We start from the raw sequence: 25,341 nt of genomic DNA, 5'->3' as shown, positions 1-25,341 counted from the left end.
TCTGCACGCTTTCAGAAACGGGTACCGGGTGTTTCCTACCAGAACACTGAAATAAGAATCATGGAATCAGAGAATGGTTGAGGTTGGAAGGGAGCTCTGGAGCTCACCCTGTCCAAGCCTCTGCTCGAGCAGGGGCACCTGGAGCCAGCTGCCCAGGAACACGTCCAGACAGCCAAGTCTACAGTCTGCTTTTTCTCTGTGAAAATTAAATATCATAGAACAAAAATGAATTATTTAATCTGCAGGCTAACAAAGTTACACCGGATGCTCAGTGTATATAGCCTTTTATTGAATGAAGGTATATTACAATAGACAAACATATATTACACATGCTATACAAAATATACATTCTTATGTGAAAAAAATATAAATAGACACTAGGAAATAGCAACAGGGAACAAGAGCAGCTTTGCTCACGCTGTCTGACGTACCCCCAGTTCTGTACTGGTCGTGCTTTGGCATTGATTGAGGAAACTGCGTTTGCTGAAGACAGAACGGCCGCTCTGGCCGACCTGCACCTCCCTGGAAAGGGGATGGAAGAGGCCTGATTTTTCCTGCAAGTCTACCCAGGAAGTTTTTCCACAACGCTAAGCACAGCAAGGTGGTCACCTACTTACAAGCTTCAGCTATTTACAACCAGCTTATGGACTTTAAAGAGACACCACTGCTCAAGGAAGGATGCAAATGTCCTAATTCACAAGGGCAGCTTTTAGAGGCCAGTAGCTCACAGAAATCAGTGCAGCTCTAGCTCGGAAATGGCTTCAAGAGCTCGCACGTGAGCCTGTTCGGGTGCGGACAAAATTGGTTGTAAAGCCTCGGTCCTGGCCAAGCAGATCTTACCTACCTAAAGGGCATTCAGTCGCACCAGGGAGCACAAAGTGCACCCAAAGGTCTGGGCACCCACAGCCAGACCGTGACACATCTGGCTCGGCTCAACTCCACAGAAGAGAGGGACGGAAGAAAAGGCAACAAGCGTTTGCCAAAGGGTGGCGGCAGACGGGGCAGCAGCAGCAGCAGGGCGCTCCTCTCCCGCGCGCGGAAGCGGCTCCGCAGACACCGAGCGCTCTGCGGCCGCGGGAGCAGCTGGAGAGCAGCCAGGGGCCGCGGTGCTGCTGCTGCAGTTCCATGGCACCACCTCTCGCATCTGGATTTAAACTGTCAGCGCCGGGTTCCTGCAACAGAGAGAACTTGGGACTGAAAATAAGCACCACGGCTTAAATGCTGTCAGGAACGGAAAAGCCTGGAGGAAATAAAACCAGAAAGGAATGAACCTCAGATTCTTCTTCCAGCATGTGCTATTAGAAGATTTCAGATAGCTAACAGAGGTAACTAACGGGGATTGTGCTTCCCCTGTCTCAGCAAGTACTGGATTTTCAATATTGAGTGGTGCCCTGCATATTGTTTCATTTCTCACCTGTCAAATACTCAAACATTTTGGCCACGCTGAGGTCTGGGGAACTATTAGAGTTCAAGAGGGCAACAATTTTCCCTGATACTTTACAACAGAAAAGGACACAAGTGTTTTAAATGGCGTATGCCTCTTGGCTGTGCAGAGGAAACAGAAAATCCACAGTCTAGTTCACTATTTATCAAATGCTCTCCCAATTTATCTGATGCTTTTCATCACAACGTTCTTTTTAAAAGCTCACTTAACTGTCAGCTAAGAAAAATACATGGAGACCTCTCTGCAACATACACAACACAATGGCTTTTTTTAAAGACAAGAGCTTAGATAAACTCTGAAACAAACCACTCAAAACTCCCATCTTACAGCTATTTTACCCGATGACCAGAAGGAAACAGTCTGTGTACTGTTGTTTGTTATTTACAAGAACTTCTGGGAAGCTGGATCCTACAGCCTGGAATAGGGGCTAACGCAGGGTCCATGGGGCTTTACGCTCTCCGGGACGAGACGGGAGCCTAGCAGAGATTTAAGGAGTCTCTCAACACTTAAATGGGTCAAACTTGGAATTCTGCTCCTGTCGTGAAGCGGATCAGCTTGCAGTCAGGTCAGCCAGGCTTAATGCCTGCAGAGTGGTGCGTAACAATGAAATTCCATCACAGGTTCACCACGTCCCTAGAGCAAACTCACTCCTTCCCAAAGCGAAGAGAGCTCTACCCCTCAGAAACAAGCTTTCAGTCCCACCAAGACACCCATATGGCTTGATATGCAGCTGTCAAGACTAACAGTATGATACATACTTTGGCATAATAAAAAATATATTTACATTACAGCCAACACATTTATATGCTTAGTGTATACAAAATATTTATAAATGCAAATTTATTTACAACTAGAGTCCATTATTCATAGGAAAAAACAAGCCCCAAAGTTAGACTGGTAACAGATGCCTGCCAACAGTCTAAGGAACAAAAAGCTGGCCAAGAGTTTTACGCTCACAGTTGCTGGGGAATTCCACGAGGAGGCCCTGAACATTTGTTTTCAAGCAGACAATGCAGTGTGAAATAGCTGTGCATTCTTGAGAGATTTGCAAAGCATGCACCAACACAAAGGCTGCTTCCAGCATCAGAAAATCCGTGTTTTAGTAGATATCACTAATCATCCATGTGTTCTGTTGCACGTTCCCATTTTCCAACACACAGAAATCCAAGGAAAAAGGGCATGTGCCACCTCCTCCTGGAGATTGTGCCTGCTCAGTCAGCCTGCAATTGCAGACCACGCACACAAGCATCTTTGGCCTGGGGTTAGTCCTGAGGTAGTAAATACAAAAAGTCACTTGATATGGATTTGCTTTCAAGACTTCATTTTAGTGTCCTACGTGGTTTCACTAGAGTCATGAATGCTCCGTGTCCTATTAAAATCAAAGTTATGTTCACGTAACCTGTGGCAAGGTCTGGGTGAAGCGGCTTGTTCCCGGTCGCTGTCAGCAACGCCCTCGCTTCGGAGAGGCCGCGGGGTCTCGTGGGCTGGCGGCTGATGCAGAAAGTGGGAGTGAGAGAGCGCCAGGTCTTTGTTTACTCCCCACAAAGGAAGCTGAAAGGGTTCTGAGGAAGAAAGATTAGAAGATGAACGGGGTGAGTTCACAATAAACACACTCAAATTTTAGACAGATTTTGTGTTGTGTGGCTCAGCAATAACAATCCTTCTGAGGTTATCTTCTCTGGTTTTGAAAGCATATTTTACTGGATGCTCTCCTGCTTCAGCAGTCTGTTACAGTAACCAGAAACAACACACACAGTTTCAGTGTGAATTTTTAAAAAGGCTACCTGGAAGAAAATCAATATAAAACCAATCAATTTACAACAACAACAAAATAATCTTTTGGAGTTCTTTGAAACTCAGGCCAGCTCAAACAGAAGGGCTATTTGAATTTCTTATGTGAAGCTTTAACTCTTGGCTAAGGGATGTCCCTGAAGAACACGCGAAGGATCACGTTCCAGAAGCTTTAAGAGATGAACTGCAGGTTAAGAAATACCATCTTCTAAACGTCACCCTCTTCAGCTCTTGGGTACTGGATACAAACAGGGCTCGAGCTGAGAACAGGTGGTTACTACACAGATGAGTTGCTCCACAAACTGCGGCCACTTGAAGAATTAGCTGTGGGCCAACAGTGCAGGGCAGCACGAGGAAGGCCAGAGTTATTGGGGAATACAAAGCAACAAAAGGAAAAGGGGACACTCACCATTAATCTGCTGGGAGGAGATTTTCTTTTCAGTTATTTTGTCGTGGTTGGTAAGGAAGACAGCCATGTCTCTGTCTGCTAAGAGATTATCAAGAGTACTGGTTTCATGCTGGGCACGTGCTGCGTAGGTTTCCTTCGGCATCTGCACCATGAGACTGGGGAGAGCTTGATCCATGGGGTCCTCTTCTGCGATGTAGGCGTAGGGACAGTACTCTCGTGTCCTGGAGTAGATGTTTGCATTGTCATAACAGTCCGAGCAGATCACCAACGGCGCTGCGCCACCTGGTAACACGACGGAAAAACAAAATACTCTTAAAGAGGATAAGGACACTGAATTTCCACAGCCTCTTTCACGTCTTAGCGTGACGGTGATTACAGCGGCACGGTCTGAAGGGCCTTTAGACAGCTGACGTGGTAACAGAGCGCTCAGCCCGACTGGTCGCTGCAGAGGTCCCGCGAGAAGGCTCTGGGTCCCCAGCCCACGTTCTCAATCGCTCTGCCCTTGGGAGCCCAGACGGGGGAAGCCATGGACAGGAGCGAGAGCTCCCCTGTTTCAAGGGCAGAAGGGTTCCAGGCAGGTCTGAGCAGCTCAGGAACAGCTGGAAGAGCTGCCCCATGGGCTGTGCTCCGGCCCCAGACCTGCACTCGCCCGCCCACACCCCTCAGGGCAGACGACGAACCAGCTGCCTCTGCCCCGCTCCCGACACAGGCTGCAGCAGGGCTACAGACCGGAGGGGACAGATCACAAAACCACACCGAAGGATCACTTCCGAAAGCCAGCCCATACAGGGATGGGACGGCTCCTCAGCATTTCAGTGGCAAAACACAGCATCTCTATGGACTCAGTGACACGAATATCCTGAAAAGCGTCCAAACAAGGTAGAGAAATAGTGTGGACCCTTCAGTTAGGACTTTGGCAAGCGGACCGTGTGGCTGGCAGAGGCAGTAATTTCATGCCAAGGACAAAAGGGACAGCCTGTCATCTTCCAGGCAGACTTTATTTCCACCTCTTTCGCCTGGACTCTTGAGATGCCAAAGGAAAAAAATAGTATAAAAATCTACCTTGACATTAAACCTAGGAATTATCTAATGGCATCCCTGCCTTGCTGACCAGACCACAAACCCAGAGGCAAAGAGCCTCTGGAGGGAACTGTACTACTCTGGCACCCGAAGGACAGCAGCCGTGACATCTACATGCAAAGGCACTCCTGGCAGATGTGAGCCCAGATGTTGCTGGACCGAAGATTAAATGACACACACAGAATGCAGAAGCCTTGATAGCAGAATATAAACAAACACTAGAAGAAAAACAGGAGATGCCTCAAACTCAAAAGAATTAATGGAAATTTTCAGATCAACCCGAATTCCTCTCTAGGAAAAGTCACCTTTGATGTTAACAAGCGGTACTACAGCGCATCGGGCAGCACCGCTGCCAGCTACGGGGAGGGGCCGCGCGCTGGCATCCTGCTGAAACACAGCGTCCGCGCGGGGCTTTGCTCACCATCTGTGCCTTTATGCACGTAGCCACCGGCTGGAGGCATAAGCTGCTGATGGCTTCCTGCTTCGGAGTTGCTGTAGCCTTCCTGAGGCTCTGACAGAGTTCCCTGGGAGGACAGGTAGCTGGGGATATCTGCAGGTAGGTTCATCTCCTCTGCAGGGCAGAATTAACAGTGACGGCATTAACAGCCAAGCGGGACAACTTCAGGGTAGTACCAACACCACCACCCATGTTAACAACAGCGCATCCAGAATTACAGCTCACATATAGTTATCTTTTCTCTGCCTCGGTGATTAAAAATCCACATAGCTGGTTCAAAACTAACAGGGCCAGACCAGAAGTTTACACACATTATTCCAGGTCCTGAAAACATCTGTAAATGTATTCAAATATTTCCAGACTTCAGTGTTTTCCCTCAACGCAGAACAAATCTAGTGTATAAGGAATAGAATTAACACGCTTTTTGTATTTAAAGAACCCTCTCAAATGAAGGAATTAGAGCAAATCCCTGAAGAGATTTTAGAAGGCAATCTTCAGTTCTGCAATCCTATCCATCTGTAATGAATCCAGAAATTTCACCACTCTTAACAAGTGTTTTGCATTAAAAACAGGGCTGAAGACTGCTGCTTCTGCAGGTTACCTGTGTTAGTGATGCTGTAATCTTCACTCTTCCTTCTCATGTGGTAGATGACGATGACCCACACCAGGGACGTGCCCACCACGCAGCAGACCACCACGATGATCACAATGCCCACTGTCGTCCAGCCGTCCTCCTCATGCACAATGCCACCCTGGGAAGAATCACAGTTTGGGGACGCCAGGACGTTGAGGTAAATATGGCCGCGCTCGGTGCCCAGTGTGTTGGACATGATGCACGTGTACTTCCCGGCGTCCTCCAGTCCAGCATCCACGATGATAAGGAGCTGATTTGCCGCAGCAAAGAAGTGCCGCTCTGTGACCGTCAAAGGGCCGTCGTCTTTCGTCCAGTTGAGGCGAGGGGCAGGACTGCCACCAGCTATGCACTGCAGGACAGCAGTTTCACCTCGGGTTACCGTTCTGTCTTCCAGGGGCCTAACGAAGGAGGGAGTTTCTGTGACAGTGGAGGGGAAAAATAAAAGATAAATTGTAAGATAACCTCATTGTGCCACGCCACTGTGTACTACCTGACATTTAAAAATCTGATCTTACAACCTGAACCTAAACTTGAGCAATCAAACACAGGGTTCAGGAACTCCTCTGAGTTCAGCTCTTCCCTGGATCACTGCAGCAAATGCAGGTTCAGCAAACACCCCAAAGCACACCAGGTCTAAATTTGCACATGGCTGTAATGTTGAAAGTCAGGGTCTTCATAAAATACTGCACTCCAGAAGGAACTGTCCTTGCACTACTGCTCAGCTCCTGCTACCTGTGACTAGACTTGTTCTAAGGCAACACAAATTATCTGTCTAGTCTGCACCACTGGCTTGAGATATGCCCCTTGGCTCCCCCCACAAGGATCACCCCAACTTCACCAGTCAGCACCGCAGCTCAGCTTCTAAAGCTTCGCTGTTCAACAACCAAGTGCTGCTCTTTGTACTTTAACTCCCTTCTTTAGGCCTTCAGCTCGCTGCCTGCAGACAAGCCACGCTACCCCTGCGGAAGCGACGGGATCCACGCACCAGCACCGACCAGCACACTGCTTACCCAACACCGTCAGCGTGGCATTTGCCGACAAACCGCCCGCGGTGTTTTGCGCCATACAGCTATAGATCCCCATGTCTTCTATTTTTACATTTGCAATAAAGAACACGTCATCCTCAGGCATGACGTGCATCCTCCTCTCTCTCGCAGCAGGGAAGTCTGTGCCACCATCCTTCTGCCAGGAGATCTGTGGAGTAGGGTGGCCCTCCGCCGCGCACTCCAGGCGGGCCATGGCCCCCGTGCGGATGGTCAGATCCATGGGGGTTTTCAGGAAGGAGGGCAGCTCTGCAAAGAGACAGTTTCCATATTTTCAGTATCCGGAAAAAAGCAGCAAGAGCTCCACAGCAGAGAGAACATCTGAAAACAAACCAATCTGAAACACACCTGGAGTTCTCCCGAAGAGAGAGGGGCAGATTCTTCTGAAGAACCGCTCAAGTTTTCAGCGGTCATTCCTAGGAGCCTATCCTCCAGATTTAGACACAGTACCTACAGCATTCATTTAAGATGATCTGAGGGACAACACTCCTCATGGGGCACATACAGGGAAAAGGTTTAGCCTTCTTCATAAGGCCTCTGTCACACTTTTTCTTCCCTGGCAATAGGGAAGGTGAACTTGTGAACTTCCACCCCGTCGGTCCAAGTCTGCATTATCTGTTCTGGACACCACAGGCACCTCTGCTCTCAGATACAACGGGGATCAGCCATCCACTGACTGATGTCAGTAGCATGAATAGAATCGTTATGGCTAAAACCAAACAACTTCATAACTGGTTGTTCGGTTTGTTTCCAGTCCCACCAGTTATTTTTAGTCAAATCTTCCCCAGTTTTACAAACACATGGAAGAGGTGCTTAGTTCTGAAGAGACAGCAGAGGGAGCTTTTAGTTTAAGAGACTTCTACCTCCATTTAACTAGCTGAACTACTAATTGTGTTACAATGAAAGCACGGGAGGTATCTGCCCCTTTTTTTAAAAGTGAACAGAAGGCTTTTCACCCACAAAAAAAAAAAAAAAAAAATCACTCCTTTCCTGTTTTATAAAAAGATGTTTAATACTTCTAAATACCTGTGAGACAGTCTCGCAAGGCTATTTTGGGCCAGCTCTAGTGAAAAAATAGACTTGCAGCTATTCAAACAAAGCTTCAGGTTAAAAGTGTTTCTCCTTTGTTACCATTACTGCTTACCATTGACAGTCAGCTTGGCTTTGCTGGAGTAATTGGAGCCAAAGTGATTGGTGACAATGCACTGGTACTTCCCTTCATCAGTGAAATTCACATTGAAAAGGTGCAGGACAGTGGTGTACTCGACCACCTCACCACTTTGCTGCTGATACCTGGCAAAATTTTCAACCTCTGCATCATAGAGTACTTCACTGTCTTTACGCCAGGCCGTGGACATGGGCGAATCGCTGCTGCTCACAGCAGTGCAGGTCAGAGTCACGTTCATGCCTCGCAGAGCGATTGTGGTCTCCGGATGCACCCTTATCTGGGGCTTAGGGAAATTATCTGGAAAGAAAAGCACCACGATTAGTTCCTTTCCTCTTAAACTTGGAATTAATATTGCAAGAAAACTCACTCAAAAGGCAATGTAAGCAGAGAGCAAGCTTTGGAACAGATGTCCTGCTTGAGGTGCACGTATTCAGCTGTTTTCAGTCGGAAACCAAGCTGTGAAAGAGGATGAGAACCACAGGCAGGCAAACGGAACAAGCACTGAAAACAGTTGGCGTCAAAGCGTGGTCTTGAGCAGGGCCCTGCATTTTGTACAACTGTCTGGAACTTGCTATATTTAGATCACACACAAAAGCCACGCTCAGCTGAAGAGCTACGCTAGTTTACGGAGGACTGAGACTTATTTTCAGATAGTTTAAATATCTTGAAAAGCCTTTAAGTTCTACAAATACAAAGCACAGCAAGCTGTCAGTTCCCCGTCTCATCCCACTCGATGAGAGTTATCTCAACACCTATTATTTGAGCAAAGACATTCTCGTAGGCACACGCAGCGTTCAGTGTCAGGCACCACGGTGGGGATATCAGAATGAGAGGTAGGTGCTTGCGCCTACATGGCGATTATTGTAGCCTTTACCACCAAAAGAATGAAAGAATTGCGTAGACACAAGTAACGCTTATCAGGCTGCTCACCCGGAAAACAGAACACCAGGTCTGCCACAGACTTCACACATGGCTCTGGGCAAAGAGTCTCTCAGTTTTCCATCTCACAGTTCGGTTACAAAAATAAACAGGCTTATGTCAAACTGTGGTGGCAGAGACCAGATAAACATTACAGATATAGAGCATCAGAAAACGTGCCAGAGTATTAACTGCTCCAGCCTTGCTGGTGTGGACAAGAACCAGTAGGAAGTGTCAAACAGCCCTTCCAAAGCTGAAGGCGTTCACAGGCAGGGAGAGCGGAAGCGTAACCAGTTTCTAACAGTAACCTAAATGAAAAACAATGAAGTCTCACAGAATCACTCCCTCAGGTTAGCTTCAGTGCTCAAACACCACAAAACAGAGCAAAGAGAAGCAGAATTAAACCCCAAACTCCAAAGCAGACCCAGTGATGTACACAGGCCCCCGTGTACATCATGGCCGAGACCAAGTGCCCCCAGCAGCGCTACAGCCTGGCTTCAGAAGGGTACCGGCACGGATTTGGGTTACCATGATTTTATATCAGAAGTCACTAAAAGTACAAACCACAGACAAAGTCACCAGGGTCCACGCTGAGAAGGCTCTGTCCTGCCAACCACTCGGGATGAGCACAGCTGACGTTCACGGCCTGCTGCAAGCGGCTGTCCGTGAGCCACTGCGGCAGCCACCTCAGCTGGCAATCGCACAGCAAGCTGCTAGTGTTCAAAACTCTGCAGGAACAAGGAAAAAAGCGTGATTAAAGTTTATGTATTTCACATTCCTACATGTGATTTCATGCAGCAAAACAACTTAAGGCATATACTTCAGAAATTTCAGGATTTACAGTTTTCTTTTACGCCTATGAGTATTTATTATAAAGTGTGAGCTATATACGCTATAAACAATCAAGAAAAACCTTCTCTCTGTGTCAGCGTTAAAACCTTATGTTTCTTTTTAATTCTGAAGAAATAACCTTGAATTTTCAACTTCTACAAAAATATATTAAGCCCGTGTTTACAATTATGCCATCCCTCTTTAGAGCAATTAAAAGGAACATAACGCTGCAAGGAAGCTCTATGTCTCACACTAAACACACTTGCCATTATGAAATGAGTATAAGCCTCAATAAATATTTATTAGCTGGCATGAAAACGAGTAAGAATGAAAGTGATTTGTTTCATACAGGCACCTACTGCAGATTGTTTTCTCTCTCCACAGAAATGCAAACAGGAAGCGATGACGGGTCACGTTTTCCCCACCATCTGCTTTCAAGATTTCCCAAGTATTATGTCCCAATATGACTGGTTAAATCGCTGGACTTTCTCAAGAAGCGATCAAGAAGTGGTGAATCCAGGAGTGAGAGAGGAGAGGCACACACACAAGCCAGGATTCCACCCGGCCGTTTGCCCCCACGCACACCAACGATTCCTCACTTTTGAGATACAGCAGAGAAGGCAACGAAAGTCTTATCTTTAACACCTAAAATGTGTCTCCTCAAACTGGCAGATCTTGCAGACTAAGTCCATCTGGCCAAGATTAACTAATTGAGTAACAGTTTTAAAACAGATTACACGATATGCAGAGACTTTACCTCAGATACATGACTGCGTTACAGCAGGATTAGTCTTGGGTGTGAAGGTCACTTCACATTATAATACTTTAAATGTCTGAAGAGCACAAGAGGCTCTAGCAGCTTAAGCATCTGCTGAGCAAGTAAAAATTCTTGTCTAGTGGTGAATTTTAAAGCCTTTCCCTAGCCCCAAAAATGGGAAGACAAAATGTGGGGTTAGCTAACCCCCCTGAGAGATTCCTGATGAATTATTTCTTTTGTTCGCTATCTACGTGCTAGAGTGTGCTGAGCTTGCTGCAAAATCATAAGATATGAAAAACTTAATGGTTCAGCATTGCAAGAAAACATTATTTTCTACTAATTGCAACTAAGAAAACGGAGGTGCAGGTTTTACCAAACCTTAAATCTAAGTATACTGCTACCGCCTTCGAGTCGATCATTTACCAGCATTGCTTTAAATATTTCATGATGAAAGCAGACACACTTCAGCCAATCCTACAACGGCTGAAGGATTCTCTACAAGGTAGGACTTGTAAAGAATCTGTAAATAATTGTCATGAACTTACAGCTCCTTCAGGTGAGCCTGGGCAAACGCATTTTCTTGGATGGACATTACTGCATTGTTGCTTAAGTCTCTGTAAGTCAAGCAAAGAGAACAACAACGGGTAAGTATGATCTCGTATGCTACCTTCAGTTAAATTCTTGAAAATTGGACAGAGAACACAAGACTGAAGTTGACAAATAATTAGAAGTTCTACAAAGTAAAGTACTTACAGATGTTCAAGTCCTTCAAGACCAGAGAATGCTTTTTTGGTAATTGACTTAATCTGGTTTCCTTGCAAGATTCTGAAAGACAAAGACCCCAAACCCAGAAACCAGTCTGAATGTCAATGAGTTCACAAATAAGACCCAAAAGAAGTTTCCTATGATGTTTAACTAAGATGTTTCTAATTCTGAGCTAAAAGCTCAAATACTACTTTTTGAGCTTAAAGGCTCAACTAATTTTCCCAAGAACAGGGTTTCTTTTCCGTTCTTAACTTAGAGATCTGGGTTAGAGATGTGTCAGAAGACAATTTAAGCCAGCAGAATGCAAGAGTGGTAAGGAGAACTTGGGAGTGGAGCAGTAACTTCCCAACAGCAATCCGCCACAATCACATTAGTTCCCGAGGCTGCACCCTCACACTAAGCCGTTTGTTGCAAGCAGTGTCTGTAGCTCCACGGGACGGAGCTTCCTACAGAGCACATGGCACTGGATGAAAGTGCACAGCCTAAGCACGGAAAAGCTGTGAATTCAGTAGTGTTTCAGATTTGCTCAAAAATACTTTGTGGTTTAGTTTGGGGTTTTTTATAAGCAATAACTTCTACCCAAACTAAAGAAGCAAAAGAAGTGACAATCATCACACAGCAGGACGGGGCTAGTCAATAGTAAATGCAAATACTTATGGTTAATTTCTCCAAACTGGTGCTGCAGGGTGATCCGGTGCTACACAGACCCTGTGCTCCTGAACACGGAACCCGAGCGGGTGTAGCACACCAGTGGACACACACTGAATACAGCTGCCCCGAGAAAGGCTTTCTGCCTCCTGTCAGTGATTTGCAGTTACTCGGTATTTCACACTCTCCCTCGACTCTGCGTGCCCGGGAAGAGCGGTCACTCCAGGGGTCTGTAATACATACAGTCTGTCCAGCCTGCTGAGTCCCACAAATGCTTCATTTGCATCTTCTATGGCCCAGGAGATCTCGTTGTTCCGCAAGTCCCTGCGGGAGAAGAGCTTTCTCACAAGACAGCCTTGGAACATCACCGTGACCACTGCCAGTGGCGAGCTAGGGAAGAGAACTTACTCTTGTCCAGGCCAGCTACAGTGTCCTGGCACATTGTCACCTGGAGGCCTCAAATCTTTTCTAAAACTAAGCTTGTCAGAAGATGAATACCCCATTTCAGAGAGGCAAGGGAAAACAGAATAGTTCAAGATCAGTGCCGCAGACAGAACCACAAACAAATTCTGCAGCACAACTTCTTGATGTGGTATTTAAGGACAGACCCGGCCTGACTCGCACTTGTCATGTGATGGACTATTTACCAGGAGCTGGGAGAGGCTCCCGAAGCAAGTTGGTTCATGTCAGTGAATTAACCAATACACCAGCAGCATTAATCTTCCTGAGTAACAGGCTTATAACTGCATTAGCATATTAAGAGATTACACACAGGTTACAGTGTAAGGCTGCCAGGCACAAAGGAGTAGATTTTCCGAATTAAGTTGATATTCTGCTCACAAATCTCGTTACCAGCTAATGGGATTTCTGTTTGACCTCTGCACAGCACTTCGGCCCCTCACATCGAAGCGTGGTCTAAACAGCAAAAGCAGCGTAGTGATACGGTTTGGAGAGGATTAAATGCTTTTTAGAGAGAAGGAGAAACAAATTCAGTTGCATTTTTAGCCTGAATAGCGTGGACTCAGCCAAGAGTTTCCAAAGCCAGTTTTCATCTGTTTTGACACCACCGTGCACAGAAGTCCCTGCAGACAGGGGTGTGTTTAAAAGAAACTACACCCACGAGAAGTAGCCTGCACTGCCTTTTACCAGATATTATACACATCAGCTTGATGGAGCTTCCAAACGAGTCAACTGACACAGAAAGCTACCTCCGTATGCAGGCGACTGCACACCTCACCTCACAGAAGCACTTCTTTCCTTGTGCTAACGGTGGAAAAATGAAGTGTCTACTTTCCCCTGGGTGAGACTGTAAGCTGTGTAGAGTACCATGCTGGAAGAGAGTGGGATCAACCTCCAGGACACTGTCAGTGGCAACACATTATTTTCTTATTTTTCTTACTTTGAAACACGGAAGTCTTGTTCTTAACACCAGACAGCAGTTATTTCCACAATTTATATACACTTTAAAGTTTAGGACAAAAAGAAAAGAATTCATGCATCACAAGGTCTTTCAAATACGGCCTTGATACCTGCTCGTGTGAAGTATTCTCCTGCATGAAAACTATTCAAGCCAAAATACTCCACATGGATGTGATCTAACGAGAAGCATGACTAGATGAACAATATGCCAAATTTATTTCCAAGTTGCTCATTCCTGTGATTTGCAACTTGTTTCTAGAATTATCTCCAGGTCTGCTTCAGAGTTTTAGACCGTGAATGCTGGAGGGGTATCAGCGCCGAGCTACTCGCGGTAGTGTGAAGCGGATAATGTGGTAAGACGTAAAACTTCAGAACTTCAGTGTTATTCTTAGCTACACCTTTAATCCTACCTTGCTCTTATTACCTTGCAGTTAATGTACAGTTTTACAGTTTATTCTCACTAATTAAAGCTACATTGCAGAATAGCGGCAGGAGCTGAACTTACAGGGAACTATTTACGTCAGCCCAAGCACCGCCACGACCAGCACCACAAACAATGGAACGAATCCGACAGCAACACGGTATCTCCTCTTGTTTGAAGTATTTTTACACTCCACTACTCAGACCGCTTAGCAAAATGAGTGAGCAGCTCAGAAGAAAAGCCCCTCATTGTGTGAGCAGAGGAGTTGGCTCCGCACGCTTGGCTGGGCACAAATGCCTGGAGCCTTGTTAATCACCACTGCCCTCCGTCCTGCGCATTCCAACCCGACGCAAGCAGCCAGCCTCTGCGCTGTTGACGCCCCTGAGGAGCCCAGGAAAACCTACTAATTAATCTGCTCTTGTTCTTTTTCATGCTATTCTAAATCTAAGAAATTAGTTTTAATTATTTCATTAAAAGGTTGCATTAAGGTTAACAGAATATGACTGCTTACATAAATCTCTCTGGTGAGTTTGCTTATTTAAGCATTTATTTAATGAACTGACAGAGGGGTTATAAACTTTCACTCCTTTCTCAACTACCATTGTTCAGGATGATTACAACTGTTCAGATCTACTTGGGACACTTTTTTTTTTTTTTATTAAGAGCCAGGATTGAGTCTTTTCTTGTCAGAAATGCCAAACAGCTGCAGCTGCTACGGAAGGTCCTGGCAAGCGCAGAGCTGCGCCTGTGACGGCAAGAAGCAATCCTACCCCCCTCCCACCCGCTACGTCTGTGACCAGCGCACAAGCAGGGTGGGCTAAACCCAACCTTCTGCAACCAAAAGGGTGCACACCGCTTGGTTTCTGAGGTCCCAGCCCTAACAAAACCCTCCGGAATAAGAGAGAGGTCCAGGCCGACCGTTCACCCCACACAACCGGCATTTATACAAGCGGACTCCCCCACCTCCTCGGAACCGGTATGCCGTGCAGCCGGGCACCCCAGGCCACAGAGCCGCTGCTTCTTATCACCACTGACATTAAGTGGTAGGTTTGGTTTAGCTGGGCCAGAATTCTGTTATCTTGGCAGACCAAAAGATTATCCGCCCCGCCACACCTGCAGGCAGGACAGCACAGAACAACACCAGAACACCGGTCTCAGGCTTGCAATGTTCATTGTCTTTATCTCCAAAAGCCGCGCTGCGTTAAGCTGAGATTTGACCCAGAAGTTTTCTGTACTTACAGGGTTCGAAGATTTGCCAGACCTCTGAACACACCATCCGCAATGTGACTAATGCGATTGTCACCCAGGTTTAGCTTCTCCAATAAACCAAGTCCCACAAAGGCAGACTCCCTGAGGCGAGTTAGCTGGTTGTACGACAAGTCTCTAGAAACATTGAACATGCACTTTAAAGGCAGGTGGGGGGGATTAATAACGAAGATACTATCAAACATGATTAAGTATTGCATTTTGATTAATTTCTCTAACAGAACACTTATAAGTAGAATACACAGCATTGCCATGGGTCTAGCAAGGAAACTGAGCGCTTCCTCTGATAACTCAGCCTTGCTACATACGTGCTATCCAATCTGTTACTGCAACGTTACAAAATCCCCAGTGAAAGGCAGAGCAGGACTCACAGCTCAGCAAGTCTTTGGCAGAACTCCCATGCATCTGGACTGATCCTGTTAATGGCATTCTGGCTAACGTAGAGTTGTTGCAACGTCCGCAGACCATACAGCCAGCCCTTGTTTACTTCTGTTAAGTTATTATGTTCCAGTTCTCTAAGGAATTAGAAGGAAAAACATTTGCCAAATAGATAATCAATGAAAATATATTTACAAAATTTCACCTTGTGGATCTCAAATTGATTTACTAACATTAAGCCCTAGGCAACCTAAAATGCACAATTATACTCATTTCATTGCTCTTTTGGTTTCAAACTAAAGTGTATGAAGAACTGAGTAAGTCAACAACAGCTGCAGTGGTCCGGTGGCAGCAGCAGAACTGTCATCTCTGTTCTCAAACAGGGCTTCTTTTTTAAAAATCTTTCGCATACACCACATGGCACAGCCTTGTGCCACCCCTGTCCAACAGCCACACAGCAAAGAACCGTCCCATGCTACGGGGAGTGCAAAAAGCAACCTACAGAGCCAAAGCATTCTTGATCAGCTAGTGGGAAGAAGTTGGGGAGGGAGCCAACATCTTTCCACCTCTGAAACAACCAGACACGGTATCAAAATGATGGGAAAGTACAGATCTGTAAGCTCATCAGTGTCTCAGCACAGCCCCGGGGTAAGGGAAGCCATTCAGGATACAACCCCCCCCCCAGCCAGAGTCCCTAAAAGAAATTCCACAACCAGGCATACTCACAATTCTTCTATATTACCCAGGCCAAAGAACGCTCCATCCATCAGTCTGCTAATCCCATTGCGCTGCATTTTCAAGGATTTTAAGGATTCCAGTCCTTGGAACGTAAGGCTTTCCACTATTTTAATCCGGTTCCTTTTCAGTTCCCTTTTATAAAGATGACATTCAAATATTAAGACATCTTTCTAAGCACCACTTTGTGAAAGGCAAGAACACATACTGAGATGAAAAACACAGCTGTAAACACCACGGTTTTAAGCTTTCAAGATTGCTACTTACAGAAACTGCACGTGAGGCAATTTGAAGATCTTTGGTGGAATCACACTAATCCTGTTTCTGTTCAGCTTTACCACCATTAGTGAGCTAGATAAGTTATCAAGACAGCCTGCTTCTAGAGTAGTTATTCTGTTGTTACTCAGATTCCTAGGAAAGGAAGAGGAAAAGAGGCCCTTCAGAACATGGGGAATTTTATCAACACAACTGCACAGGCACTTCAGAGCAACCACTTATTATTACAACTCAAGTTCCTTGTGAAGTCACATCACAAATCTGAACTCTGGTATACCAAACTAAATCGTTTTTCCCAAAGGAATCAGTGCTAGGAGGTGATTCTTGCTTCATGCCCATGCTTTGGTTAGACATGGGCAAGACAATGTCAGCAGTGATCTACTCAAAACAGGCAGAAATCATTCCATGTCCCTGCTGGCTGCAGTACCTGCACTTTGACAACAGCAGCTATTGTCTTCCATACCACTGGAGAAAATGCAATACAGACTGGCTTGAAAAGTACCTCGAGCACATCTGTAGCTATGTTAAGCACCAGTACCAGTTCAAACCATGCAAGGCTGCCTACTTTAAGACAGCAGCAACTTAGAGTAGATGAGGTACTCAACGTTACTGTTGTAGAGCCAGGAATCCCAGACATAACAGATCACTCATACTTACAGGTACTTCAGTTGCATCCGTGGAAAAGAAGAAGCTTTAATTTCTGAGATAAGATTAGAACTAAGATCTAGATTTTCCAATGAAAGGTAAACTTGGAGCTGCTCAGCATTTATTTCTGGAATGGTATTGTGTACCCTGAAAAATACCAGCAACAAATATGATTATCAAAACATCCCACCCTTCAAGTTGCCCAGCTGAAACAGCTACTGGATTCTGTGTATCAACTTCATCAGCAAGGCTCTTAACTGAGACATGTATCACACACTTCAAAGGGTTAATTCCTGAAGCAATACTGAAAATCCAACAGCTATTTGCCACCTTGACATATGAATAGATTCAAATTCTGGAGCCTGTAGCTGGGCTGCTCCTTGTGGGAACTGTCATTCCTAGACTAAATCCCTCCCCTTCAAAGCTGCCTGCCTTGGTTGACTGCATTTTATTGGTAATTTAGGGTGACTTGATTGTCTAACTGATTTGTATTTCTTTAAAGAGTGCTTACATAGTCCCTAAAGCACTTTAGATGAGTAGTCTTCCAAGACAAAAGCAGCTATGTTTTCCTACAACTTGATAGCAAAACTCTAATACAATCCTCTCGTTTGTTAAACAAGAAAAAGACAGAGAAGCTATTACTTACAGTGAGAGAAGAGTTATATTAGAAGTTGTTTCTCCAAAATACGGAATTTCACTTAGTTCATTGTAATTCATTTTCCTTAAAAAAAAAAAGCAAAACCCGAAAAGATTACTGGCACTTCAAAGAGAAGAAAACCCTTCTGTACCCAGCAGAAATCCCTTGTATCACAGAGCGCATTTCACAGTTCTGTCTGTTAGTAGTTGACAAAAAAGATTCCCTGAAAGCTTAAATACTAATAATTTAAACAATTTAATAGCAAAGCATGCTAGTTTTTACCATTTTCATGGATATTATTACTTCTCTAACTTAGAGCCAGCTATAGTCAAAACAAACGCACCACATTTCTTTTTAAAAATATTGGTCTTCTTTTATGAAAAAGTCTTCTGCTCACAAAGCATCAGTTTTATACATAAAACATGCTGCCAACATAGAGCATCCATTTTTAATTAACTGGCACTGAATATTTCTACAAGTCAGACCAGATATCCAGACATGTAACGAAACGTGCTGGTTAGAATCAGGCAGGGTATGTTCAGGGTTTATCCTCACAAAAAACAACTTACACTTCTTGTAGCGTGTGCACAGACAAATCAATGCTCCAGTTGGATGACAATAAATGATTGTGACTTAAATCCCTAGAGAACAGAGAGAAAAGTTATTCTAGCTCCTGGAATAAAACCACACACATATGCTTTATGAAACCTGAAAGTTTTAAACCGTATTTTTGATACATCAATTCCTCCTTCACCAAAGGAAGAGGAGATTCCTCCTAGCTTGTTGCAGTGGTCACTCACAATAAGTCTAGACAGTTCTATTTCTCTGTTTGAATCAAATAACTTTTTGTTAAAAAGACTTCTTGAAAGAAAGATCATACCTGACCAGAGCATTTTGCTTTAAATCACAGCTTTATCGACAATACTTGCCTATCACCCAAAAGAAAAACTTTCCAAGGACACGAAATTAATTTCTTACAAAATGCCTGTTATTGAACTGTTTTCTGTAGCAACAATCCCCATTTTCTCAGCCTGCCCAGCTTTTCAAAGACGCTGACTAGTCAAGGCAGGCTTATTTAAAGGAACAACATACACGCAATTACCAAACAAGCTGGAGGGGAGAGAAACATGAGGCTGGGAAGCTTACAGAAGGCATGCTCTAGTGCCAGTTGGTTTTGCTTATAGGAAACAAATGCAGGAGTTGGATTGTTTCAATGGGCATGAGAGTCGTTAAATCTGGTTTTAATGCCCATGCTGGATGTTGATGCTGTTCCCACTGCTTTAACTTTAAAGCAGTATTTTACTTTTGCCTTGGACTTGGGGCATAAAATGTTACAGGGAAAAATAAACAACGGGTCCACTTCTGCGAGCTAACTCTTTGTGCACAGACTATCTCTATTTTGTGACACGAGTCAAAGCATGACCAAAAAACATCAGCTTTGTGATGGAAACCTGGTTCTAGCCGTACCAGCGAGGACAGACAGATGTCCCTCCAAACGGTGAAACCAACTCATCTCTCTGACACCTTTCTGGACACCGCCTATTAAATCAGAAAGTCTGTCCCCACGAGCCAGCCGTGCCCGCCTGTCCGCACGGCATCACCCTTCTCACTCCATTTCCCATTCTGGCGACAAGGATACAGCTGTAATGAGCCATTTCCAGCAAAAGCTGTTCACCTCCCAGTGAGTTCCTCTGAGGACCTCCTGTATCACTGATTCTCTTTCACGATTACAAAGTAGCACAGCACATATTTATTACAGCTAGTTTTAAGATTATCAGGCAGGCTGCAGCTATGCTGACACGGGAGACAAAATTATCCTTTACGAACAAAAGTACCATGTCACTGATCACAGGTAAAGTTATCTCCGGTGACAACCAGGCACCCACGCACTCGGTGACTCTTGCAATAGCTTTGGGCCTGAGGTTGACTTCAGCTACAGTGAGGGTCAAACCCTGCGGACACGAAGCTGCCCCAAACCTGAGACCAGGGGAAGGAAAAAATGAGGCTGCTGCCGCTGCTGAAGAAGGGGTTGCTCTACAAATTCAAGCCTCGCCGAGTACCAGTAAGGGTCCATCAGCGGGTGTGAATGCTGCCACAGGAACCCTCCCTGTGGGGAAGACTTGCCGCTAACCAGAGGACAACCAGAGCAAGACCTGGTTTTATTCACCCCAGAGCTCATGGCACCACCGACACACTTTTGATCTGCAAGACCAGAACCTATTGGGAGAGAGCAAGGACTTGACAGACTATTTGTTGTTAGCTTCCACTCAGGATCACAATAAAGATACCGTTCTAGCAATGGATTATTAAAATCCTGGGTGTCACGGCAAGTCAGACAGTTGTTAATGTATTCTTTTGATTACATCAAGATGTAAAGTATACAGATACAGCAGCAAACAGGTTTGCAAACAATTATTAATTCCTACAGTTAAAAAAAAAAATAATCAAGAGAACAATGCACACGAGCCACTGAAGGCCGCTCCGGGGGCCTGCTCCCTCAACAGACACGTAACACACAAAACCAGCGGGGTACGAGCTGCTCCGGGAGCTGCCTTCCCGCGTCAGGGGAGGCTCTCGGGCGCTCTGGACCCAGCCTGCCCACCGCGGCCGGAGCCCGGCTCAGCCCCGGCACTCTGGGGTGCCGAAGAGCCCAGCACGGCGGCGGGAGCCATCAGCCACGCTCAGCGGAGCGGGCAGCGCGTGGCAGCACTAATCCCAAACCCCAGAGGAAGACTCTTTCCAACATGCAGGCGCCCAGCCAGTGCTGAGGAGTCTCCCCTCGGCAGCAGTGGGTTTAACCAGACCGGGGGGTACTAAGCCAGCCCAAAGGGCCTGAGCGCAGCCCCCGGAGGAAGGATGAGACAAGGGACACAGGTGATCACAAACACCACAGTCCTCAAGCTGTCCAGACCCTGCACCGACAAGCAAAACCATGGACGGGTGCTGAGCCAGACCTACCTGCGTGTCAGGCATGGTTAGCAGGCACTGACAAAGATCTTGGGAGTCAGATTAATATGCAAAGAAAGCAGAAACTTGATTTTTCTAAGGCTTTCAGGAGGAGTATCATAGGATAGAATATTTCAGTTGTAAGGAACCTACGATCATCCAGTCCAACTGCCTGATCACTTCAGGGCTGAGCAAAAGTTAAAGCAAATTATTGCATTGTCCAAATGCCTCTTAAACCCTGACGGGCACGGGGCCTGGGTGATGAGGATCTGCTAACATCAAGGTATCCTCCTCCTCCCAGAAGCCGACTGTCTTACTACTAAGTTAGAAATTAAGATTTTAATTTAGAAAGCTCAGGAAAGTATTTTTCTATTATTATTCAGAATTGGACTACAACAAAGTTTTCATTAACAGTAAGTCCTCTTTCAAGCAGTTGGGTATAGTTCATATTGAAAACAGTTCTGGCACTATTTATATCTAGTTACTGTTACTTTTCCTTTTCAAACAGACTGGCTGATCACGAAGTACAAAGTGAAACACATTGTCTGGCTTTCTGCGTTTATAGATATTTGACCACACAGATAAGATTTCTGCTATCATGCAGAACCAGACATAATTCTCTCGCTCTGATGCTCTGAAACAGGCAGAACAGAACCCATCATTTTAGAAGCACTTGTGTTTTTACTGTGAGGCCCATGTTATGCAAGATACAGAGCAAACATGCAAAATTTGTATTTCAGAGATTCATCTGGTATTGTATACAAAATCATCCAAACATTCATTTTGAGCTGAAGTGGTATTCATGTCTTAAGTAAATAAAACAGAACGCACACACTGAATTGATTACTGCACACTTAGTCCTGGAGGATGATCTTAATTCCGCCCAACTGAGCGTACCCGCTCCCTCCCCGGGGTGCCGTGCTGGTACAGGTGTTCCGCAGCAACGCAGGCAGCCATCCCAGCTCACCCAAAAAGCCTGCTGGGAATGGAACTTGCTCAGCTAATTAACTGATATCTAATCTACTTTTATTCACCGTCTCCCTAGTTAAGTGGATATATAAACACATTTTCAGGCACTAATATAGGCCTGGAAGGAGCAACCACCAGCATCGTGCTTCCCTCTGCCCGGACAGATGACTGCCCTACAAACAGGGCTTGCATTCCTTGTTCTAAAAAATGTGATGTTAGGATGCGGGCACATCAAAAAATATTCACTAGAGCTGCTTGACTTCCCTACCCTTTTCATACCACCGGGTTATCCACAAAACATATGTAATTTAGCAGGAGAAATGACGTTAGTTGCTTGAACATTTCTGTCATGAAAACAAGTTCTGAAGGTGCTCTCCTGGCCTTATTAGAAACAAACACCCAAAACAAACCCAAAGCCCCCACACCGGAAGCATCACCTGCAAGTAGTTTGAAAGACTTAGGATAAACAAGAAATTTTAGTCTTCAAAGTCAGGTGAAATGACGTCACAGAACTAAGAGGGAAAAGCACATCAGGGACTGTTCTATGTGAGAAAAATGAATCTTTGATTAATTTTAAACAGCTTGTATGCATTATAGCTCGTTTAGATTCAGAACTGCTAGACTAGTCCTAGTAAAGAAAAAATGTCACACACACTTTGTGTGCCAAAATCCTGAAAGCCACAACAGACACCATCCACAGAAGGGATTGAGAGCAGCTCTGCAGAGGAGGACTCGGGGGTGTTGGTTGACAAGAAGCTCAACATGACCCAGCAACGTGCGCTGGCAGCCCAAAAAGCAGTGTGGGCAGCAGGGCGAGGAGGGGATTCTCTTGCTCCGCTCTGGTGAGACCCCCCTGCAGTGCTGGGTCCAGCTCTGGGGGCACCAACAGCAGCAGGACACGGACCTGCTCGAGCGGGGCCAGAGGAGGCCACGAAGATGCTCGGGGGGCTGGAGCACCCCCCTGTGAGGACAGGCTGAGAGAGTTGGGGGGTTCAGCTGGAGAAGAGAAGGCTCTGGGGAGACCTTAGAGCGGCCTCCCAGGACTGAAAGGGCCTACAGGAAAGGGGGGAGGGACTCTTCATCAGGGAGGAGGGATAGAACAAGGCGTGATGGTTTTAAACTGACAGAGGGGAGGTTTAGATGAGATCTAAGGCAGAAATTGTTCCCTGTGAGGGTGGGGAGGCCCTGGCACAGGCTGCCCAGAGAAGCTGTGGCTGCCCCCTCCCTGGAAGGGTTCAAGGCCAGGTTGGACGGGGCTTTGGGCAACCTGGGCTAGTGGAAGGTGTCCCTGCCCGGGGCAGGGCGTGGGACTGGATGATCTCTAAGGTCCCTTCCAACCCAAACCACTCTATGATACACTTAATTATTGTTTGCAGCACATGTCAGATTGCGTAACGTAGCACAGTGCCAGCACCGCTTCTTCCCATCGCGCCCCGTGCCAAGCCGTTTGAAACACACCCTCGATCAGCTTGGAGAAAGATACAAGTATTTGTTGAAGCTTGAAAACTTGCTCCCCAAGCAGCACAGCTATTGCTTTGCTTATCAGCCACCTGATGAACTGCCAACTCTCTTTTCCAGGCACTGACACCCGCCCTGGCAAGCCCAAAGTTAAGATATCCTTGGACCTTTCTACACACGACAGGTTTCACACACAAGTTAGTTGTATTTCTATGCTGAAACACACATTTTCCCTTAAACATTTCCAACTGCGTACAGTGCCAGGAAGAAGAGAACTACAGAACCACACTGGGGCAAGAAGGTGACCAGCTTCCTTCGATATGCCCAGTTTTTAATACAGATCAAACTCTTGGGTCCTGCTAGAGGAATTCCTGGAGTTAACTGAACAGTGGTTTGTGTGTTTATGCTATCTTCCAAATAGGCTTTTTCTTGGTCTGGAACAACCTTAATTCTATCAACTGGGAAACACAATCACTCCAAGAGGGCCCGAGGACTCCTCTGTGCACAAAAGTGGGTTTTGATGTCCCTCCTACTTCAGCACCTCTTCCATCTGAGTAAGCTATAGCCAAAGGTGACAAAGGCGATGGTGACCGTGACAGTAACGGCCAGGGAAGGATAAAGGTGTCCTGCACACAACCCCGTGTGAATACTGTTTAGCACGTTCTCTAATTATACTCTTGGGAGCAGAGACTAAGGTTGTTTTGTGGGATTCTTTTTAAAAACAGCAGCAGCAAATGTCAAGAGGAGTCCACAGCGGTTTTCCTGAGGGAAAAGGAGGGAGTGACCGAGCTGCAAAGCAGCAAAGGGCTGCAGAGAAAATCAGCAGCAGCAGGAACAGCTGAAGTCGGGGGCTGGAAGGAGTATTTCCAGGGACAGTTGTAAGGGACCGTGTCCTACAGCCTGGCCTGAAGAACCACAAGTCCTGCCTTGACCGGCGTCACCAAAACTCTCACTAACCACAACCTGCTTCTGCTTCCGCTGCCCTCAAGCGGTACCGCCACAGAGCGGGGCAGGGGCAGCACCAAACCCGCGCCGGGGCGACCCCGGAGCGCGGACCTTCCTCGGGCGGCCGTGGGTGCAGCGGGGCCGGGCCCCCCACCCCGCTCTGGCGGTTCCGAGGCGGCCGCCGCCGCCAGCCAGGCCCGGCCGCCGCCGCGCTGCCCACAGCGCTCCTGGGCTCTGCCGCACCGGGCCCGGGACAGCGACCCGCGGCACCGGGCACCGGCACCGCCGGCCACCGCGACCTGCCCGTTCAGGCCCCGGCCAGCCCCCGCCGGCGGCCCGGCAGCCCGCCCCGCCGGGACGCCGCTAGGCCCCGGGCCGCGGCCGCGCACACGCCGCCCCCCGCTAGGCCGCGGCCTGCGCACAAGCCCCGCCGCCCGTTAAGCCCCGCCGCCCCGCCGCGCTCACTCACAGCCCCGTGGTGCCGGCGGGCAGCGGCGGGATCCTCCGCGGGCCCGGCCCGGCGGGCAGGCGGTGCCGGCTGCAGTCCAGCAGGCCGCGGCGGCAGGAGCAGGGCGCGGCGCAGGGCTCGGCGGCGGCGACCGCCCGCGCCCACAGCGCCGCCGCCAGCAGCACCGCGAGGGCCCGCGGCAGCGCCCCGCGGGCGGCCCGCACGCCCGGCCCCGCTCCCCGCATCCCCCGGCCCGGCCCGGCCCCGCGCCGCCCGCCCGGCCCGGCCGCCGCGCCGCGCCCCGCCCCGTCACGTCACGTCACATACGTCATCACGTCAGCACGCAGGCGGCGAGGGGCGGGGCCGCGCAGGAGGGGCGGGGATACGGATGCCCCGCCCCCTGCCCGCCTCAGACCGGCCGCGGATGGCAGCGGCGGCGGGGTGCCTCGGCGCCCTCAGCCCCAAACGGCCCCAAACGGCCCCAAACGGCCCCTAACAGCCCCAAACGGCCCCTAACGGCCCCAAACGGCCTCCTCAGCCCCGCAGTGCCGGCGGTTGCTGGCGCACACCCGCGCACCGCCGGCGCCCAGCCCCGCTGCCCACACCCGGGCCCAGCCTGCAGCAGCCAAACCGCCGGTCCCTGCAGCCTGTCCCCGCTGCACCCCCCTGTGCTATTGGCGTCCCACCGAGGGGCTCGGGCTCCCCCCGAGGGTGGCCGCAGGGAGCAGGACCGCAGGCACCCAGCGGGTGCCCCCCGTGGTTCGGGGTGTCTGTGGCGGGAGCCCCGGGCGCCCACTTCGTGGCCCTGGCCTCGGGAAGGGCCAGCCCTGCTGCCCCAGGTCTGGGTGCCCGC

General features: G+C 47.6%; 1 protein-coding gene across 2 annotated transcripts; it reads right to left on the bottom strand.

The window, feature by feature from the left end:
• Nucleotides 1–267: 267 nt before the first annotated feature.
• LRIG2 (leucine rich repeats and immunoglobulin like domains 2) lies at nucleotides 268–24,632 on the bottom strand. 2 transcript variants are annotated; one of them, XM_074850430.1, is made up of 19 exons: nucleotides 24,510–24,562; nucleotides 18,292–18,363; nucleotides 17,732–17,806; nucleotides 17,098–17,232; nucleotides 16,432–16,575; nucleotides 16,156–16,299; nucleotides 15,423–15,566; nucleotides 15,025–15,168; nucleotides 14,749–14,898; nucleotides 12,189–12,269; nucleotides 11,286–11,357; nucleotides 11,078–11,146; nucleotides 9,509–9,672; nucleotides 8,003–8,323; nucleotides 6,826–7,107; nucleotides 5,783–6,232; nucleotides 5,146–5,295; nucleotides 3,645–3,926; nucleotides 268–3,006 (listed from the first exon to the last, which is right to left on the bottom strand). In XM_074850430.1, the coding sequence occupies exons 3-19, from the start codon at nucleotides 17,800–17,802 to the stop codon at nucleotides 2,777–2,779; spliced, it is 3,033 nt and encodes a 1,010-aa protein (XP_074706531.1). In that variant the 5' UTR covers nucleotides 17,803–17,806; nucleotides 18,292–18,363; nucleotides 24,510–24,562; the 3' UTR covers nucleotides 268–2,776. The 2 variants fall into 2 exon arrangements, with proteins under 2 accessions (XP_074706531.1, XP_074706530.1); XM_074850429.1 differs by lacking the exon at nucleotides 14,749–14,898 and having other exon boundaries at nucleotides 24,510–24,632.
• Nucleotides 24,633–25,341: the final 709 nt, after the last annotated feature.

Source organism: Strix aluco, chromosome 25, assembly GCF_031877795.1.
Source record: "Strix aluco isolate bStrAlu1 chromosome 25, bStrAlu1.hap1, whole genome shotgun sequence".
Taxonomy (NCBI): Eukaryota; Metazoa; Chordata; class Aves; order Strigiformes; family Strigidae; genus Strix; species Strix aluco.
This window is presented reverse-complemented; position numbering and strand designations above follow the sequence as displayed.

Excerpts from the sequence above, each read along its gene's own strand:
- LRIG2 (XM_074850430.1), bottom strand. The coding sequence starts at position 17,802 with ATGAATTACAATGAACTAAGTGAAATTCCGTATTTTGGAGAAACAACT. Across the intron at positions 17,233-17,731 it reads AATATAACTCTTCTCTCACT|GGTACACAATACCATTCCAG; the intron begins GTAAGTAATAGC and ends GGTATTTTTCAG. Across the intron at positions 7,108-8,002 it reads AGCCAAGCTGACTGTCAATG|AGCTGCCCTCCTTCCTGAAA; the intron begins GTAAGCAGTAAT and ends GTCTCTTTGCAG.